At 39.3% G+C, this 21,144-nt stretch overlaps 1 protein-coding gene across 3 annotated transcripts in view; it reads left to right on the forward strand.

Moving 5' to 3' along the window:
- Positions 1–18,782, forward strand: part of LOC110030854 (alpha-glucan water dikinase, chloroplastic) — a 132,960-nt gene extending 114,178 nt beyond the window's left edge. The window contains exons 33-36 of one of the 3 annotated variants that reach the window (XM_020733796.1): positions 1,171–1,263; positions 1,343–1,458; positions 15,540–15,749; positions 18,312–18,782. In XM_020733796.1, the coding sequence (XP_020589455.1) occupies positions 1,171–1,263; positions 1,343–1,458; positions 15,540–15,744 (414 nt within the window). In that variant the 3' untranslated portion in view covers positions 15,745–15,749; positions 18,312–18,782. The remainder of the gene's footprint in view (positions 1–1,170; positions 1,264–1,342; positions 1,459–15,539; positions 15,750–18,311) is intronic. The other 2 variants (XM_020733797.1, XM_020733798.1) reach the window with 2 other exon arrangements.
- The last annotated feature ends 2,362 nt before the right edge of the window (positions 18,783–21,144 follow it).

A 21,144-nucleotide genomic window follows, 5' to 3' on the forward strand; every position in this document is an offset into this window, starting at 1 on the left:
CAGCATTAATCTTATGCCTCTATCAATCTTCAAAAGATTAGGATTAGGTGAGGTCTCACCTACTTCTGTAACTCTTTAATTAGCAAATCTTTTAGTTACATATCCTAAGGGAGTGATAGAAGATATGTTAGTAAAAGTTGATAAATTTATCTTTCATGTGGATTTCATTGTTTTAGATATGGAGGAAGATAAAGAAATACCTATCATTTTAGGGAGACCATTTTTAGCTACTGGAAAAGCTATGATAGATGTTCAAAAAGGAGAGTTAACTATGAGAGTAAATGATCAAGAAGTAAATTAAAGATTCGAGTGGTATGCATGTAACTATGAATTCTTGTGTCAGATATGTAAACACATAAGAATTGGTAAATGTCCCTTTGTTTAGTTGGGGCATTTACGGTCATACCACCCAATTCCTATGTATTTACATATTTGTAATCAAAACTTTACTTTTTTACATTTATACTACCAAAATCTTTCATATCACATCAAAAACACCATTATTTTGATTTTTAAAAAGTGAAATGCACCTTTTCATGCGTGGGTGAGGCGCCATATATATGAAAAAATTTATGTTTAGGTGTTAAATATGTAAATATATATAAATTGAGTGGCATTAGGGGTGCAAACGAGTCGAGTCGAGCTCGAGCTGCCTCGGCTTGAGCTTGAGCTTGTTTAATTTTATCGAGGCTCGAGCTTGAGCTTAAGTCTAAGAGTTCGAGCCGGCTCGCGAGCGAGCTTGTTTAATCTAAAAAGTGAGAAAATAATATTAATTTTAAATAACTTTATAATAAGTTGATTAGTATAATAAACAATTAGGGGATAAATAATAAGAAATCTCCTAATATACAAAAAAAAAAAAAAAATTCTTAACAATTTTAATACTTTAAAGATAAAATTTTTGAAATTTAATATATTTGAGTATATTTTTGTTAATATTTTTTTAAACGAGTCAGCTTACGAGCTAACGAGTCGAGTCGGGGCTGACTTGAGCTTGGCTTATTAGCTCATCGAGTTTAGTTCACGAGCCACTTATCGAGCCGAGCTCGAGCCGGCTCACAATTTTGCTTGACGCACTTGCACCCCTAAGTGACATATATGTAAATATTCAATTACAGCTTGTAGAGAGAACCCTTTGCTACACAGTTGTTAAAATTAAGGCTTTCGCAGGTGGTTAAAGGACTGGGAGAAACTCTCGTTGGCGCCTATCCGGGTCGAGCTCTTAGCTTTATTTGTAACAAAAATGACCTCAACTCTCCGAAGGTATGTTTCGATTTCAATTTTATAATTTTGTTTCATTCTTTCTCCCCGTTGTGAAATTTCATATTTTTTTACTTTACAGGTAATTGGTTTTCCTAGTAAACCTATTGGCCTCTTCATTAAACGGTCCATTATATTCAGGTCAGATTCAAATGGTGAAGATTTGGAAGGATATGCTGGTGCAGGCTTATATGATAGGTAAATTTGTATATTCTTCTGGTTTTTTGCAGATTATACATGCTGTGAAAGTTTTAGTGTGGAACTCTGCATTAAGGAAGATTTACATGCATACCATTCAAATCCTATGTATTTACATATCTAACACCTAAACTTCAATTTTTACATATATACCACCTTATTTATGCATGAGAGGGTGTATTTCGGTTTTAGAAGATAAAATAGTGATGTAATATAAAGGATTTGGGTGGTAGAAATATAAAAAATAAAATTTAGGAAGATTTTTAGGCAAAAGTAATTGTCATACTATATAAATCTTCCTTGTTTACATATCTAATATCCTACCTAGTAAAAAGATGACTAGTAAATATATGTATTTTAGCCCATCAAAATTTAACTCGTAGAGAATTTGTTGCAAGTGAAAAAAAAAATATTGGTCTTTTGGTCCAGGTTTTCCTATGCTCTTGGAGATTTTGGTTGTAACGATATTATTGTAAATGGAAGTAGTTGTGTGTTAGTTTTATATATACAAAAAATATGTCAACACGGATCTCAAAGTAGAACGAACGATTCAGAAGGATGACACGATCGATCGACATTCCTAGGGATTGATGAAGTAATGCTAGCAAGGGAGGCGTTTGGATCAATCGATCGTAAGGACATGCCTGAAGATTTCCCACCGGATGACCATCGACCTTAAGGTTGATTGGTAGATTGTTGAGTTTTGGATCAAATATCGATGGAATTAAGGTCAGATAAACAACCAACGGACTTCTTGCCGACCGACACTAATCTGACATGCTTATTATATTCAAATATCTTTGTCATTACTAAATAACCCTTCTAAAAGCTAATGATAAGGGGATTGACTTGTAATTTTTTAAGACTGAAGTCTATCCCTATAAATAGGGACCTACACCATGAATAAGGGTTACACATTCTTGTAATTCTCTACTACACTCTCTCTCTTAAATCTCGCTGCAAACATTTTATACCTTGGGTGTGTTTCCTGGACACTTTTGGATTCAACATCGTTTAAGGTGTGGTGAGCGTGGAAACATGTCGTCAACAAGAATGCCCAGTGACAACAATAGGGAGAATTCAGTCAAAGAAACATGGTAGAAGCAGGATGTACTAGGGACTTCATGGAGGAATTTGTTCAACAAGGTCTGCAATATTTGAGAACCCATATCATCAGCTAAATATCAGGACAATTTACAGAGGTGCTTAGAGCCGTAGCTGCCTTGGGAGCAATCTGGATTCCAGAAGGAGAACCGACACAACAAAAAGTACTTAACCCCCCTCAAGGGGAGCCTCCGTCAAACAATTGAAGGAGAGTGATCCACCTGCAAGAGAAACCCGATGGGTTGTATCAAGACAGCTTCAAATTCGTCCCTGTGGAGAAGAGGAATCGATAAGCATGGACTGAGATAAAGCAGCAGCCGGAAAATGCCTTCTCCCTATAGGTCTCAGGAGCTGAAACCCTGGAGAAGTTCAAGATGCCCACCTTAGAACCGTACAAAGGGCGGTTGGATCCTAATGACCACCTCACATCATTTGAATCGTCCATATACCTGTTAAAAACCTCTGACGCTCTTAAGTGCAAGTTATTCTTTACGATGTTGAGATTATTTGCGCTAAGGTGGTTTGATGGGTTACTCGCAGAGGTAATCACCTGTTTTGCGGAGTTCAGGAGACTCTTCTTATCGCAGTTCGCCAAAGCTTTGCGGCCTCGGACGCGCGGACGACATCCATGACACCTATGACAACTGCAGCAGGGGGCCAACGAGAGCTTGCGATCGTTCATCGCCCAATTCCAGAGGGAAACACTAGATGTGAAAGACCTGAAATTTGACATGGGCCAGGTCGTGTTGATACAAGGGGTGAGTTCAGGAGGTTCCGCTTCGACCTCTCATAACTGCAGAGCTTGGCCGAGCTTGGCCGAGTTGTTGGAACCCGCTGAACAAAGACACTAGAAGACGCCATAACAAGGCAACTGAAGGCCGCCTAGACAAACTCTACGACCGATCATATGGTCGTGCTATCAAAGGAGGCCAGTGAAGGCTCCGCACCACCGATTGTTTCAATATCATGAATCTCAAGGTAATCCTAGGGTCCCTCAAGAAACTCCACTGAGGGTGTTCATGGCAGAAATAGTGAACACCATTCAAGATAAGAAATTTTTTAGAAAGGCAACCCCGATGAGAGTCAGCGCCTTTCTTCGAGATAGCAGGAAGTATTGCAAATATTATAGAGATCACGGGCATGAGACAAAGGAATGCAGGCACTGTAGAACTTGATCGAAGAGTTGATAAAGCAGGGGAAGCTAAAAGAATTGTCACTCCTAGAGCCGAGACTCAGAGGCAGGGCAAAGCTCCCACGAGAAGAACAACAGACAGACCCATCCGCACCAAATCTATTTGGATCGCGGGGTACGTAACTGCAATCTTTGGAGGAAGAGAATCACCTAGGAGGGTAAATAAGAAGAGACAACAAACAGGAAAACTTTGCGTCGCAGTCTTTTCCCCGAAACCCTAGGGTCGCCCGCCTATTTACTTTACTGATGAGGATCTACTCCCGAAGGGAAATCCATATAACGATGCTATTGTGATAATGAAAATAATAAATAATTATCAAGTTGGAAGCGTCCTCATCGATATTGAGCGCTCTGTGAATGTACTGTTCAAGCAGGTATTCGACAAACTGAGTCTCATTTCCGATCGGATGACTTTATCGGTCGGACCACTGTATGGATTCTCAGGCGAAAGGAAGGAAGCGTTGGGGGTAATCGGGCTCCCATTAAGCTGGGGGAAATACCCCGTCAGCGTAAATTGCTTTTCGTTCCCCCCCCCCCCCCCCCCCCCCCCCCCTCCTGTCCTCTTCTGTGGATCATGAATCTCAAGGTAATCCTAGGGTCCCTCAAGAAACTCCACTGAGGGTGTTCATGGCAGAAATAGTGAACACCATTCAAGATAAGAAATTTTTTAGAAAGGCAACCCCGATGAGAGTCAGCGCCTTTCTTCGAGATAGCAGGAAGTATTGCAAATATTATAGAGATCACGGGCATGAGACAAAGGAATGCAGGCACTGTAGAACCTGATCGAAGAGTTGATAAAGCAGGGGAAGCTAAAAGAATTGTCACTCCTAGAGCCGAGACTCAGAGGCAGGGCAAAGCTCCCACGAGAAGAACAACAGACAGACCCATCCGCACCAAATCTATTTGGATCGCGGGGTACGTAACTGCAATCTTTGGAGGAAGAGAATCACCTAGGAGGGTAAATAAGAAGAGACAACAAACAGGAAAACTTTGCGTCGCAGTCTTTTCCCCGAAACCCTAGGGTCGCCCGCCTATTTACTTTACTGATGAGGATCTACTCCCGAAGGGAAATCCATATAACGATGCTATTGTGATAATGAAAATAATAAATAATTATCAAGTTGGAAGCGTCCTCATCGATATTGAGCGCTCTGTGAATGTACTGTTCAAGCAGGTATTCGACAAACTGAGTCTCATTTCCGATCGGATGACTTTATCGGTCGGACCACTGTATGGATTCTCAGGCGAAAGGAAGGAAGCGTTGGGGGTAATCGGGCTCCCATTAAGCTGGGGGAAATACCCCGTCAGCGTAAATTGCTTTTCGTTCCCCCCCCCCCCCCCCCCCCCCCCCCCTCCTGTCCTCTTCTGTGGGGAGACGGAGAAATCATCACAGTCAGAGGTGATATGGAACAGTCACGAGTTTGCTACTTGCGAGCCATATGCAACATGGAACATGATTCTTTCTGGACATCCAGAATGCAAGGGAATGTGGCCTCGAGACCAATGAGATCACCCGTGAAGTCCCAACTATCGAGGGGAAGGCAGGTAAATGTTTTTTGATAAGTGAAGCTTTTGATGCAAAACATAGTGAGTTGCTAATTCAAACCTTCAAAGAAAATCAGGATGTGTTCGCATGGACGACCGCTGAATTTGTAGGCGTGCCGATCGATGCTTCCTGTCACAGTTTGAACGTCGATCTATCGGGTCGGCCCATAAAGCAAAAGATTAGAAGCTCGGTCTTGAGATTGAAGAGACCCATTCGGGGAAGCTACGAAAGTTAAAAGAGGCAGGATACATTCTAGAGGTGCAATACCCCACCTAGGACTTCAATGTGGTGATGGTGCAGGAGGCTAACGAAAAAATGAGGATGTGTGTGGACTTCCAAGGATCGATGCACTGATGCTTTCGACGTCGGCCATTTAGTCCTAAGCTTCCTCGACGCGTTCTTCGGGTATCACTAGATTAAAATTCATCCTGCTGATGTAAAAAAAATCTCTTTTATTACTAGTTGGGGAGCCTATTGTTATAATGTAATGTCCTTTTGGCTTAAGAATGCGGGGGAGACTTACCAACGCCTCATGAATGTATATTTTGCTAATCAGAAGGGAAGAAATATTGAGTTGTATGTTGATGATGTGCTAGTTAAGAGTCGGTCAACCGAGCAATACATTGAAGATCTAAAAAAAATCGTTCTAAAACTTAAAAAATTGAACATGAAATTAAACCAACTGAAATGTATCTTTGTAGCCACGACAGTCAAATTCATGGGGTACTTGCTAACCCCTGAAGGCATAAAAGTTAACTCGGAAAAGATCCAAGCGCTCCTCGACATATCCACCCTAAAAATACCAAAGAAATCCGGAAACTGGTCGGTCGGATTGCGGGTTTGAGCAGGTTCATTTTCAAGTCAGATGATAAGTGGGTCCCATTCTTCAAATTACTCGAGAAAGCCAAATGCTTCGAATAAACACTAGAATGCAAGGAGGCCTTCAAGAGCATCAAGCAATTCCTCGCCTCTCCTCTTCTCCTTTAGAGTTCAAAATCGAAGGAAAAACTTTACCTTTATCTTGGAGTCGGCTCTGAAGCTGTCAGTTCTGTCTTGGTTAAAGAAGAACTCAAAAACAACATACAGTGTACTATACTACCTAGATCCTCAAAAGCACCAAACTTCGATACCCTGTAATGGAGAAACTGACCTTCGCCTAGGTCATTTCAGCATGGAGACTCCGACTGTATTTCCAGGTACATCCCACACAAATCATCACAAACCACCCACTAAAGTCTATCCACACAAGGCCCAAGCATTCCAGTCGACTACTCAAATAGGTTGTGGAAATCAGCGAGTTCGTCATCTCATACATCTCCCGAACGACAATAAAGGCGCAGACTGTTGCATATTTCCTTGCAGACTTCTCTGTACTAAGGGTTGCTAACGAAGATTGGGCGATCGACGAATTAGTTTGGACCCTCCAACCGATCGAGCGCTGGACTTGGAATTTTCTTATGCAGCCCCATAAGGGAAAACATCTATCACTCAATCAAGACAAATTTTTCGTTGACTAACAACCATGCAAAATATGAAGCTTTGGTTGCTGGACTTCGCCTGGCTTCGAAGATGGGAGTTCTTCACATAATGGTAAATGTCGATTCACAACTTATAGTGAACCAGATCAACGGAGAATTTGAAACTAGGGACGAGATCATGACAAAGTGTCTAGGGAAGGTGAAGATGAAGGTTGGTCGGTTATCCTCCTTTAAAATTGAGAATGTCCGAAGTGAGGAAAACCAGGTCGAAGAACCATCCCGAAGCCTTCATCTAGGAGGACAGCCTCAAAGACTTGGTTGACCATCAATCGAGGAACCACTGGCGATGGAGATTCCTCAGGAGAAGAGGAAAAGCTTGATGAACCCATACATCCGCTACCTAAGCACGGGGGAGATTGGCGAGGAACATTAATCGTAGGAGATTTAAATGTAAAGCTGTCTAGTACCTACTAGTCAAAGAAAAATTCTTCAGGAATTCAACCACGTCCTTGTACCTAAAGTGCATTGGGGAAGATGAAGTTGAAGACGTACTCCAGGAAGTTCACGACAGGAGTGAGGGAGTCATTCCGAAGGAAAGACGCTAGTTTACCGAATATAAAGAGTGTTACTTCTGGTCGAACTTGCTTAAAGACGTCGGAGAATACTCTCGTATATGCACGCAATGTCAGAAATACGAACCATTGCACCACCAGCCAGTCACAAACCAGCCCAAAAGCTTCATCTGATCATTAGCGCTTGGTCGTTCTCCATGTGGGGCCTCAACATCCTTAGACATTTTCCCTTATCGAGAGGACAGTGGAAGTTCTTACTAGTGGCCGTCAATTATTTCTCTAAGTGAGTAGAAGCAAAGCCCCTGGTACACATAACGGTGGAGGTAGTCTGGAACTTCATCTGTACCTACCTGATTTACCGATATAGATTACCCCTCGTCATCGTTACAGATAATGAAACATAATTTCCCTACCCTGCAATTCCCTACAAGAGTTAGATGATCAACCTCAAATTTGTCTTCGTACATCACCTTCAAACTAACGGACAAGCAGAGGCTGAAATCAAATTCATTCTAAATTTACTAAGAAAAAATGTAGAATGAGCAAAAGGGCAAATGGGCAGACCTAATCCCTTTCGTACTCTAGGGGATTCAGACGACATCATCCCCGTTCACTGGGAAAACTCATTTTATGTTGTCTTACGAAATGGAAGACATGCTATCGGTCATATACAACAACCACAGCTAGAAGATACTCTCCGCCTCGACATTCAACGAGGAAGACCTAGAAGAATGGTGTGAGGTGAACGGTGAAGGAGTCAAGCTATCCCTAAACCTTGTCTAGGAGAATCGGGCCGCAGCCTTTCGATAAGAAGAAATCAAGCGAAGGATAGCCAAATTTTTCAACAAACATATTTGCGAGGATAAGTTTGCCCCAAAAGACTTGGTACTGAAAAAAGTCGACCTCGCCGTCAGGGAGCAGGCAATTGGGAAGCTGGATCAAACTTGGAATGAGCCCTATATCATGAGCTCGGGGCATACAAGCTAAAGGCGATCGCAGGAAACGCTGTCCCTCGAATTTGGAGCGGTGACGATCTAAAGAAGTTTTTTCCTTAAAATTATCCCTACATATAGAAGAAACACTGTTATAGTTGTTTTATATAACCCTTCCTTTCTTTCAAAAGGCCTCAATGTAATGAAAGGGTTTTTTTACATGCATGGCATATAAAAGTTTGGAATTTTCATATTCAACATCTCTCGGACAATATTTTATTCGTTTAATTTCTTTACGCACTCGGGGAACTGACATTGTTACGCTCTAGGAACTGACACTGTCACGCGTGGGAAACTGGCACCGCGAGATTAAAATTAATCAATCAGCGTAACGATTGTCAGCGGTTTATGGGATGTTTCAGCACCCGACAGCGACAAGATCTGCGAATGGTGTGTAAACGATCATCTTGAGCCCAAATTATAACCTTAACACACGTCAGTGAAAATTTCTGTGAGTGGTGTCCAATGATCGCCAACGGCCTATGGGATATTTCGCATCCGACAACGACAAGCTCCGCGAGGGGTGTCCAACGATCGTCAGCGGCCTATGAGACATTTTGGCACCCGCCAGTGACATGCTCTATGAGAGGTGTGTAAACGATCATCTTGAGCCCGAATTATAACGTTAATACCCTACAACAACAAGCTCGGCCTATGGGACATTTCGACACCCGACAACGACAAGCTCCGTGAGGGGTGGGTAAACGATCGTCCTGAGCCTGAATTATAATGTTAACACCAGGCAGCGATAAGCTCTGGCAGCATACGAGACGTCTCGACAACCGACAATAATAAGCTCCTCAAAGGATATGTAAACGACCGTCCTGAGCCCGAATTACAACATTAACACCAGATAACGACAAGCTTTGCAAGGGGTGTATACATAAGAAATACATCAGATCACGACTAACACATGCATATATACACACACTCGCCAACAACTCATAACAAGTAACAAATCGCTATACATTCGAGCAATAGTCAGGAGAAAATGCTGAGGTAATAGCCTCTAGCCTCAAAAGGTTCCTTATATCATAAAATTTTGTTCACAAATGAGATTCTTCCTTACAATGAAACAAAAGAAAACAAAAGAGGACAAAAGGATACAAAAAGGGTCGCTTTAACCCTGGACATTTGAAGACTCTCCAGAGTCCACCTCTCTAGTTCCTTCCGCACCCTCAACACCATCAACCTTCTCGTGCGCCGAGTCTCCTCCACCCTCTCAATCCGAATGAAGTGTCCCAAAATCCTCCATATTCTACCACTTGGGGTCAACCGACTTATGCTTTACAAACCATTCGATTGCAAGAGAAGTGTCGACTGCAATCTGACGAGAAAGTCCCTCGACGTATGCCTCCCAAGTAATCATCGAAGACATTTTCACTTTCATTTTTTTCATTTTCCTTCGGAAGGGCTGCCACTTGAACCTCATGCTGTTGAGCATCGAATTTTCTCTCCTCGACCGAAAGTTTCAACTTCTCTTTCGCCATATCAACTCTGTGTTTCAACTTTCGTGTCTGCAAAGTGGACATTCTGGTCTCCTCTTCGGCTCTATCCAAGAGAAGCCCCTGGAAGTGCGAAGCCTCCCAGCAAGGACATGATATCGATCGGCCACTTGGAATATGTCTCTTCTATCCATCGACCTCAAACTCTTCTTGAAGGCAGGAGACCATAACATTTTCATCAGAATCGAGGGATAGTCCCCATTCAGACGAGTGTTTGGGAACCACTTGGTCCCTGTCAATAAGAGCGTAGTGATCGCTCGTCCGAACTTCGGCTCCTTCATCGTGCAAGAATGCCCACTCAGGCGGAACCGCCCTCTTTTGCATAGGAGGAAGGGGCAAGCCTTTATTAGGGACAGGAGTCTTTCCTTCCCTTTGGGGGACGTCACTCTCCATCACCTCTGTGGCCCCTCGTTTCTCAGAATCGGTCCAAAAAAAGATGGGATGGTAGGCACGACTCGCCTCACCTCGCTCCTACAAAACTATAAACAAGGTCTCCCTCGCTGCTACCGAAACTTCTCTAACCGACGGATGCACTAGCGGACCCCCGGAGTCCGGAATATTGGGCGATGATAAAGAATCTCTCTTGCTTCCCTCTGAAGTATCTAACAAATTATACAAGACAAAAGTGCATTTCACACACAAACAAGTAAGAAAGTAGGTCACACTAACCTTTAGCATCCCCTCGCCCACCTAATGAAGTTAGATTGTTCCTTAACTTTGCTTAGTGGAGGAGAAACACTTCTTCCCCGGGGCCTTCTTATGGCTACCCTCTCTCCAACAGCTTTTTCCCGAGCAACCTCGTTGTTGTCGACCCAACTCCACAAGTCCTCGGTCATGGTATCAGCACTATCTAGACGAATCATGCGTTCAACCAAGGTTTTGAAATAAAGAGAGGTGCTGACCCTCAATTAGTTCCCTATGATCTCGAACATTCTCTAGTAAGATCTTCACTTTATTTACCTTGCACTTTGTTGGAGAAGTACGGATTCCCCAACCGTTTGCAGACAAGGCAATCAAGAATTTTGTCTTCTTGTCTTTCACTTTGTTCTCAAGGCCTAACAATTGGTTCATAGGGTCCAAAACGAAATTATCTTGGATCTCCTCTACCTACGCCACAAAGTGGACTGAAATTTCTATAGCAAGAATCGAACTAAATGATTCCTGAGAGAACTTTCGAATCATGGAGCCCAAGACATTGCACCAAGAGAAAGATAAGGAAAAGGAGAGGTAACAAAACCCAGAGAAAGGAGGAAAGGACAAGGGCTCTCAGTCGTCGCGCAACTAGGTATATATATATACGAAAGGGCAGTATAGGGAAAGTCAAAACACTGTCGACAAGACTGACATGACGGGATTACATGTTATATGAAGCAAAGTAATTATTACCAAAAACATAAAATATATTTTGTTTTATTTATATACAAAAAGAGGGGGTATCACGCCAAACTCTCAGTTAGAACTAGAAAAGAAAAAAACTTGACTAAGCTATCGTTCATAGTTTCGCCCGAGATAAATCCTCAGTGATGAAGCCGTTCATACATAAACTCGACGTCCAGCTTGAAAAGGTTATTCTGACTATCCCTCGGCTAAGCAGCGAGGATCTCTTTAACAACCGACAGTTTCAAACACAAGTGCGTCATCTCCTTACGATTGACAAGCATCTCCCCCCGTAAAACGACAAGCTCCTCGTGAAGTGCAATAACTTTTTTCTCTACCCGGTCAACTCTCTCCAGAACTTCAGTAATTCCTTCGTCACTATCCTCTCGAGGATAACCCATAAAACAAAGGAACACTCATCCATCTTAGCAAGGCGGGGCACTATGAAGTTGGAGGACACCCTGTGCCAACCAGTCACCTCTTCTTCCCTTGCAGCGCCGGAAGAAACCTGACAACTCACACTCTTGCCCCTGCCAAGGGATAAGTTTCCCTCTATCCTTCCTTGCTCAGTGCCCTGCTCCTCAACACCCTAGTCCTCAGCACCCTACTTGACACCCTGCTCCATAACACCTCGCCCCAATGCCCCCCGTTCTGCAATGCCCACTCCCTCTGGGGTTATTTGCTCAACTGTGGACGCATCATCCGCAAGACTAGCATCGGTATCTATCGACATAGAATTGATAGTCAAGACTTTAGTAACCGCATCAAGAAAAGAGATACAAAAGACAATTCAACCTATATACCCAAAATTTGCCCCCAATCAGATGTAGTGTAAGAAAAATCACTCTCACCAACTCTCCCTAGTCCTCTACCCTTAGAGGAAAAGCTGCTCTTTGTCGGTCGAAGTCATGTCTCATCTTCGGTCGACGCCTCCTCAAGGTCTCCTTGGGGAACCACAGCCCTCGCAACAACCTGAACAAACATTCTTTCTCCTCCGGCAGGAACACTGACAACGACTTTATATATGCTTAAAAATACAAGAATTTGATACCGCTGTTAGAAGATTTAAATCCCTGGCAACGACGCCAAAAACTTTGACAGCGACTTTTTATATGCTTAAAAATATAAGATAAATATGGACGTATTAAATATTCAATAATTTTAAAGTCACATTTATCAACGCAAGTATACGTATTGCTCAAGTAATATAGGGCTCTAATGGAGTTTTAGATATCGATCCCACAGGGAGTAGTTTAGAATTGCGGACTAAGACCTTAGAAAAGCAATACTTTAATCACAACAACGACGTTCAATTTGCTTATCTGTCACTAATAGGCAATTGAAATAAATAGATAATTTTAATAACTAATAAATAATGAATGATATAAAGTAGGGTTTAATTGTGATATTCAATATATAAGAAAACATTCTTCTCCTTGTCAAGAAATAATAGTGAATGGATAAAATGAATTAGTTCAATTTATATTGTGTCAAATATGAGCATACCTATTCTTTACCCTTTGGTCCAGACATAAAGAATATTGACTAATCCTATGCTTGTTTACTGAATCTGTGGCTAGGCTGGGAGGATACCGGCTCTCATTTCGGAGCTCCCATATTCCCCTCACCTGAGGGCTAACATCTACACTTCAGCACTAAAACGATAGGACCGAATTGGAAATTTTAGTCTGTCACTCTAAAATCTCCAATTCTACTCTCGATAATAATATTTCCCTATTTATTTGCATCCAACTTCCAAGGGTTTTGACCTCCCTGAATCTTGGGTGTAATCTTTACTTTAGTTGTAAAACTCAACATATTTTAACAAATCAATTGACCAGATTGAAAGTAAATTAAGATCGAAGTGAAAAGATCATCACAATTTCTAAACATTTTTATGGTTTCACCAATTCAAATCACCATTTCACAAATCTCAAGACAAGGAGAAAGACAGAGAAACCTACTCATATCTCATGTGGAAAACACAACAAAGCTCATAATTCATATATAAAATCAAAGTCATACAAACTGCAACAAGTAAATAACTTATCTATAGTTTCTCCCCAAGAACACTCCTCGAAATTCCTCTGAATCTCTTTCTTTCTTTACAACACACAGAATTCCTCTTTGAAATAGGAAGGAAGAATAAATCTCTCACTTTCCCTCAACTCTTACAATCTCTCGAGGAATTCCTCACAATATTGGAACATTCTAATCTCTAGGAACTCTCTCTAGCACCTCTTTTACTCCCTAGATTCTTTCCCTCCTTCTCCTGGCTCTCCAATTTTCGGCCAAAATAGTCTTTTAAAGTTGTGGATGAGCTTTCCCAAAAGTTGCCTAAGCATCCCTTCAAAATTTGGCCTTATCCAAAGCTTGAGTAGGCATAACCGTCAAGCTCGCCATTGGCAGACTTCTGAGAATTTTGTCTTGTAGCCTTGGGAAAAACTCGTCGTCAGCGAGGTCGAGGCCGCCGTCGGCGGCCTAGTTCAAATCTTCACATTTTGGTTCTTTTCGCTCTAAATTCGCTCATTTTTGTATCTTTTTGCTCCAATGATCCTAATTCATCGTTCCTGCAACAAAGCAACAAAATATCAAAAATATCTTTCTTTAAAGTGCAATATCATAAAAAACAGTATAAAATATGTATGAAAATCTCAACATATTTTCCTCTGGTCAAACACTCACCTCCGATGGGTGCCCTATAAGGAGAACGTCTGAATGGCTTTCAATTTGCTCTGCAGCCTTCTCCTGCAACGAGTCCGCGAGGAAACCCGAAAACCAGGCTCGCTCCTCGCGCTACTCAATTTGTGGTTTCAGCACAACCCTCTTCTTTCTCATTTCCCCTGTAGAGACTTTGCTTGTCGACTTTCGCTTCGTGTCTGGTTTGCGGGGCTTCACCTGCATGTAACTCATAGTTTGAGAAGGGCGTCCCTATCGGCAAATGATGTTCATTCGCCGGACGTAGTGGCAGATATGAAGAGAAAAAGATGGGAATTCCAAGGAGTAAGAAGGAAAGGAGAAGGCGCAAACTTTCCACGCCCCATGACTTATTTATAGCAACTTGGACACGAAAATCTAGGGTTGTTCAGTAATGACATTCAATCATTTCTTACATGTTAAAAAGATTCTCGTTTTTGTGTGCTTTGTAGCTTCCAATGAACAAGAAAATCGGGAAACTAAATATGTACGCAAAATATGTCAGCACAGATCTCAATGCAGAATGAATGACTCAGAAGGATGACGCGATCGATCATAATGCTAGTAAGGGAGGTGTTTGGATCGATCAATTGTAAGGACGCGCCATGAAGATCGACCTTAAGGTCGATTGGTAGATTGTTTATTTTTGGATCAAATATTGATGGAGTTAAGGTCAGGCAAACGGCCGACGAACTTCTCATCGACTATTATCAATCCGTCAATTTTATTATATTCAAATATCTTTGTAATTACTAAAAAACCCCTCTAGAAGCTAATGATAAGAGGGCTGACTTGTAATTTTGTAAGACTGAGGCCTATCCTTATAAATAGGGAGCCCATACCATGAATAAGGGTTACGCATTCTTGTGATTCTCTACAACACACTCTCTCTTAACTCTCTCTGCATAATGTTTTATACCTTGGGTGTGTTCCTCGGACACTTCTGGATTCAACAATATAAAATACTCTAATGTTACATATGTAATTGCGCCGAAAATTTTGTTATGGAGAAGAATGTCAAAACGACTCTCCTACTCTTTGTAGTGTGCAATTTTAGTCTCATAAAAGTATCAATTTAGTCCCTTCCCTTTTAACTGGGGTTAAAATTGTCCTTTCTGAGGATCATTTCAACCCATATTAAAAAAATGTTAAGGACTAGTTTGACATTTTTAAAAATTTTGGGACTAAAATGACGCGATGTAAATAGTAAGATGATTCTTTTGGCACTTCACTCTTTTGTTATGCAGCAACATAAGCATCACTGATTTCTAGATTTCTCTATACAATATCTCATGATTTTTTGTGAAAGATTGTTCCATTCAATCTGATTATCAAATGAAATTGTGTGACAAATGGAATACAGAACAATGCATTATGTAAAAAACAGCTATATTTCTTAATTGTCATGTAATGTGGATTATTTCAGGACAAAATGAACCCAATATGCCACCAAATTTCAATCCCCACAAGTTTAATAAGTTAACTACAATTAAAAATTCATCAATAATCTTCACAATTATTTACCACAGGATAAATCCTATATTGTCATAATTACCTAATGACACCAATAAACCAGATTTATGGTGCCTGATGAAAACTGACTAATTGAACCCTGCAGTGTTCCGATGGACGAGGAAGAGGCCGTCGTGCTCGACTACACTTCCGATCCGCTCATAATGGATGGAGGTTTCCGGCAGTCGATATTGGCGAGCATCGCTCGAGCAGGCGGTGCGATCGAAGAGCTTTATGGATCTCCACAAGACATTGAGGGAGTTGTTAAAGATGGCAAGATTTTTGTTGTTCAAACAAGGCCACAGATGTGATTCAGGTACATTTGGAAGGACCTTTTTTTTTCTTAGAACTCACTTTGAAAATGAAATGCACAGTACTAGTTATATAACATCACCAAAGGACTATTTATTTATACATATATATCATGTAAATTGCAAGAAACGCCCTTCTATTTTGTTATTGTGTCATATATTATGTAAATTGCAAGAACCACCCTTCTATTTTGTTATTGCTTTGCTAGTGGGTAATAGTGAAATTTTAAGCCAGATCTGAACTGATTCAATCTGGCAATCTTTAGGCATTTAAGTGAGAGAAAATGAAAATTAAAAATAAAAAAATAAAATGATTAATCTGTTTGGGGGCATAAACTGATTAAAAATAATCCGTTGATAAGTTAGATACGATGACTATTAGAAATTTTTTTTTTTTTTGAACAGTCAGACTGCTGTCAGAAAACTGTCACCGCACGTAGATATGTGCAGTGTGAAAACATTGTTTTCAATGTTTTCAAAACGCATAAGTTGCCACCCAAACAGTCCAGCTGCGTTTTCAAAACGCAACCGCACTAAATAAGTTGTCCCAAACAGACCATAAATAATTGATTACAGATCATAACGAGCTTAGAAAACTATTACGTCGTTATTTCATTTTTTTTTGTTTCCATTTATTTTTCTACAATCAAAATGAAGCCTTAATATCTCAAAATTGCAGATATTATTAGGTGATTAGCTTCATATTTTGATTCTGTTTCTTATTTGGCCACCCAAAATACTGATTTTTATAAATTAATCACCGAGATGATTCTTTTGAACTACTGAATCAATCTATTCATGCACGCTACGATCAAACTATTGTGAATTTGATAAAAGATAAAGAATATGGGTTGAGGTTTTACCATAAAATTTTGATATTTGAGCGAGAATTTGAAAAATTGATTTAATGAGGGTGGTTGATTTGTAAATTGTAAGTTTCCGGCGATTGGTAGGTAATTGCTGCTTCTCTTTTTAAATGAATAGGAAAGATTCAAGGATGTAAGGCCAATAATTAATCATATTAAAGTATTTGAGCTTATGAATATAAATATTAAAGTTTTAAGTGTTAGAGATGTAAATACATAAGAATTGCGTGGTATGTATGTAAATGTCACGTCTTTACACAAAACTATATGTAAAAATGCTAGAATTATCTGTAATTAGCAACTTAACTCGAGAATGAAACGTCGGGTCACATTCGGGCCGACGAACCGCCGCCTTCCGCCGGCGAACCGCCGCTTCCTCCGGCGAACCGCCGCTTCTCTCCGATGGATTTAAATGTTCTCCGGCGGTTAGTTCCGGTTTTCTCCTCTTTCCTTCTTCACTGTCATCGCCTCTTTTGTTTCGTGGTATGGACGCAGCGATTGCTAAATTAACTCCACTCGGCTTTCATGAAGATGATATACGCGACGCCATTTATGAAATCCTTCAGGTTTTCTATTTCCTTTTTTTTTTATTATTATTTTATTATTTTTTTAATTGGTGTCAGGCGTCAGCTCGGCATGGCCGGGCATCACCTCAGCCTGCATGTCGTGTTGTCGCCCGACAGTCAGTCATCTGCATGTACTGACGAAACAATATTTTCTCGAAAACTTCAAATATATACATTGTCACCACCTATACCTTAAAACTTATAATTCAGTCGAAACCTTCGTCCCATTCGAAACAGCCACCCTGTGGCTGATCGACCGCCTCCGGCAATTATGATGAAAAGATGAGAGAAGGGATGTACAAGATTTGAAATTTACAGAGACAAGAGAAAAAATTCCTCCAAATTGAGTGAAGAAAATTGGAAAAGAGTGGAAAAGTTTTGGAAAGCACTCACTAGTGCTCACTCATGGGAAAGGGGCTAGAAAATTATGGTCCGATCGTGAAAATGTTGAAATTTTTGGGGAATACAAATGGATGGTGTATGGCAGCCGCAGGCGACCGATCGATTATGGGTGGTTGTTTCGAAGGGACAAAGGTTTCGGGTGGTTGAATTGTAAATTTTTAAGTTTGGGTGGTGAGCATGTTATATTTGAAGTTTTGGGTGATATGCATGTAAAAACCCTTTTTAATTTTGGTTTTTTTATTTGATTAAACATTTTATCTCATTTAATTTGAATAATTAATGATATTTTAACATTAATTATATTTTTTTATTCATTTATGAGGTGTTTTATAGCATAGCTATGATGGAATTTAGTCATGAATTTAGTGAAAACTCAGCCAAATATCAAAAGAACGTATATTTAACCCAATGCATTGTTAAATAGAGTTTTTTCGTGTTCTTACTTTTCTTCTCGTGTTCCGTCTTTTTCATGACGTAAATCTGGATTTACAAAACCAGTTTGCATCGCGGAATTAAGATTGTTTTCGTTGTATTGTGATCATCATTTTGTTTGCTATCTCCTTCAATATAAGGTCGGATTTATTGAAATTAGGCACCTTTTGATTTTTTATTAGGCTCATTCTTGTCAAATTTATCAAATTTATGCAAATACATAAGAATTGGTTGGTAAGCATGTAAATGCCCCCAAATATGTACTCATTTATTCCTAAGTAAATGAGACTTGTTTTTGTAGGCTTATGATAATGATCCGGTTATAGGGTGGCGATTTACTCGAGAAAATAATTATAAAATGGTTGTGAGCATGCTCGAGTACAAGCGGATGAAGGAGAATCAAACGAGAAAGAAGGCAAATGAAAATGTTATTTATGAGCATGGGGTGAAAGAATTTGATGATTCTACGACGTCGTTGAACCCAACCAAATGCTTTGGTATGGAAAGTGATGAGGAAGATAGGGCTTGAGGAGTGCTTCTTTAATTATCTACTATTTTAAATATATGTGTTTGGCAATGTGGTTGCATGGAACATTTATTATGGGTTGTTATGGTATAGAAAGACAAATTAAGAATTTCTTAATAAGGTTTTTTTCTTTGGTTTTTTTTTTTCCTTGCACAATGGTGAATATGTTGAATTGCTATGGTTGTGATGTGTTGCTTGTTTTGGTCAAATGATGCTCGTCTTTTCTTGTGTGTGCGCTCGTGCATTTGTGTGTGTTCGCGCGAGAGTGAGAGGGAGAGAGGGAGATTGTGGATACTCATATTCATATATTTATATTTGAATGGATTCATTTACATTTACATAGTCAAACACGTAATAGATTTTGACTTTTTGCTTAAGTAGCCATGTTGAAAGACTTGGGACTTGCTTAAGCTCGATTCGTTTACAACAATGGTAAGTAGTGACTAGAAATTTGATTTCTACATTCTATTTTGTTTTAGTTTAGATAATAAATCTATAAATGTTGAAATTTCATAGCATGAATTAAGTGGAAGTAGCATTTTAAAAATTCTAGCTCTTCACATGCAACAATAACAAACATTTATCCCATCAAGTTGGGTCGGCTACATGAATTTTTTTTTCTCCATTGTGTCCTATTGAGTGTCATATTTTCATTTTATTGTAACAGATTAAGATCATTTTTTTTATATAATATGCAACACTTATTAGCTCTACATTTACCTTTCTTAACATAAGTCGAATCTAAAATATCTACTCTCATGATCGAATCATCAGCCAAATTATCTTACATAACTATAATCTTGTCTTCCGTTGGAGTACACCAACACTTTCACGATAGATTTGTTTCACATTTTGTCTCAAGTGTCAAGCCATTCATCCACATATGCATTCTCCACCCAACAAAACTTAACTTTGTATTTTGTTTGTCTTTTAAAGGTCAACATCATGCGCCCCAAAGCATTGCAAGTCTCATCACTTCTTTATAATGATTTGACCCATGCTTAATAAAACGTTCGTACCTTTTAATGATTTGATCACCCTTAGTTATAACTTTGTTACTAGAGATATTACTACTAAAATTACATCTAATATATATATTTAGTTTTAGATCTGCTCAAGTGAAGGCTTTTTTACCATGTCATTCAAACGCATCTTAAAAAAAAAAAAAACAGAACTGACAAAAATCAATAGACAAAACTTGACAGTTAATTATATACTAATTAATAAGATATTGATTTGAATGACAATTTTCAATTTTTTTTTGCCACATCATTATTATTATTAGTCAAAATGATCATCATTATTATTATTGACCATATACATCAATATTAGTGTAAATAGACATCATTTTTTTAGTGATAGCAATTGTTGGTGTTGATGTTGATGAAGGGTGTTAATGATGTACATCGGCTTTGTTGGCTATAATAGGCTATGGTGTTTGAGTTAATCGTGATCAACCTTAGAAACGATGATAGGTGTTAGTCTTTCTTGCAGCCTATTAATTTACTGTAATGTGTAGAAGTAAGTTCTTTTTTAGTGATAGCAATTGTTGGTGTTGATGTTGATGATGGGCGTTAATGATATACATTGGCTTTGTTGGCTATAATGGATTATGGTGTTTGAGTTAATTGTGATCGGCCTTAGAAGCGATGATAGGTGTTAGTCTTTCTTGGGGCCTATTAATTTATTGTAATTTGTAGAAGTATGATCGACTTGTAAATTTTTTATAGATGGATATTCAATTCATTTCTACAATAAATAAAATTAGCCTTTTAGATAGTCAATACTGGCCCCCGTAATCATACATTATTTTAAGATACTTTGTGCATTAATGAAATCAAATATATGCAATATTAGGCTTGTCGGATTCATCTCATTATTATATTCATTTTGACTTGAAACAAAATAAGAATTGAAAATCATTTGATACCTAGAATTATCTTGTGAAGTTTCTCTCATCGACCAAACTTTATAATAATATATTGAAATAACAAGAAAGTAAGGAAAAAAATAACTTCTTTGTCAATTCGACCAATAAGAACATAAATCTCTCTCTCTCTCTCTCTCTCTCAACTTCATTTAAAAATCAAAGTTAATATTATTTAATCAAAATGTAGATATATTAAATCAAACTATTGAGAAAATATATTTAGAAAAAATATTTGCTTTTGAAGGTTGAAAAATAGTTACTCAATTATCTCATACTACAAATGCATGCTTCTAATGATGACATTCCAACATTTCCTTTAATCTTAGCATTGAAATAGGAAGTGTAAACAATGATAGGCTCTCTCTCTCTCTCTCTCTCTCTCTCTCTCTCTCTCTAAGACACACACAAAGGAACAATCAATTGTATGCTCCGATTGAATAAATAGAATTTTTAGCCATTTATGAACAATCATATATAGGAAGAATTACAAACATACCACTATGTATTTACACATCTAACACCTAAGTTTTATGTATTGCATCTATTCCACCTTACTTGGGCATTAAAAGATGTAATTTAAAAAATTTAAGTGGTAGATAACTAAATATAAGAAATAATGTGGAATGTATGTAAGTGCTCTTCTCTCTCTCTCTCTCTCTCTCTCTCTCTCTCTCTCTC

This window comes from Phalaenopsis equestris, unplaced genomic scaffold (assembly GCF_001263595.1).
Source record: "Phalaenopsis equestris unplaced genomic scaffold, ASM126359v1 Scaffold000761, whole genome shotgun sequence".
NCBI classification, from domain to species: Eukaryota; Viridiplantae; Streptophyta; class Magnoliopsida; order Asparagales; family Orchidaceae; genus Phalaenopsis; species Phalaenopsis equestris.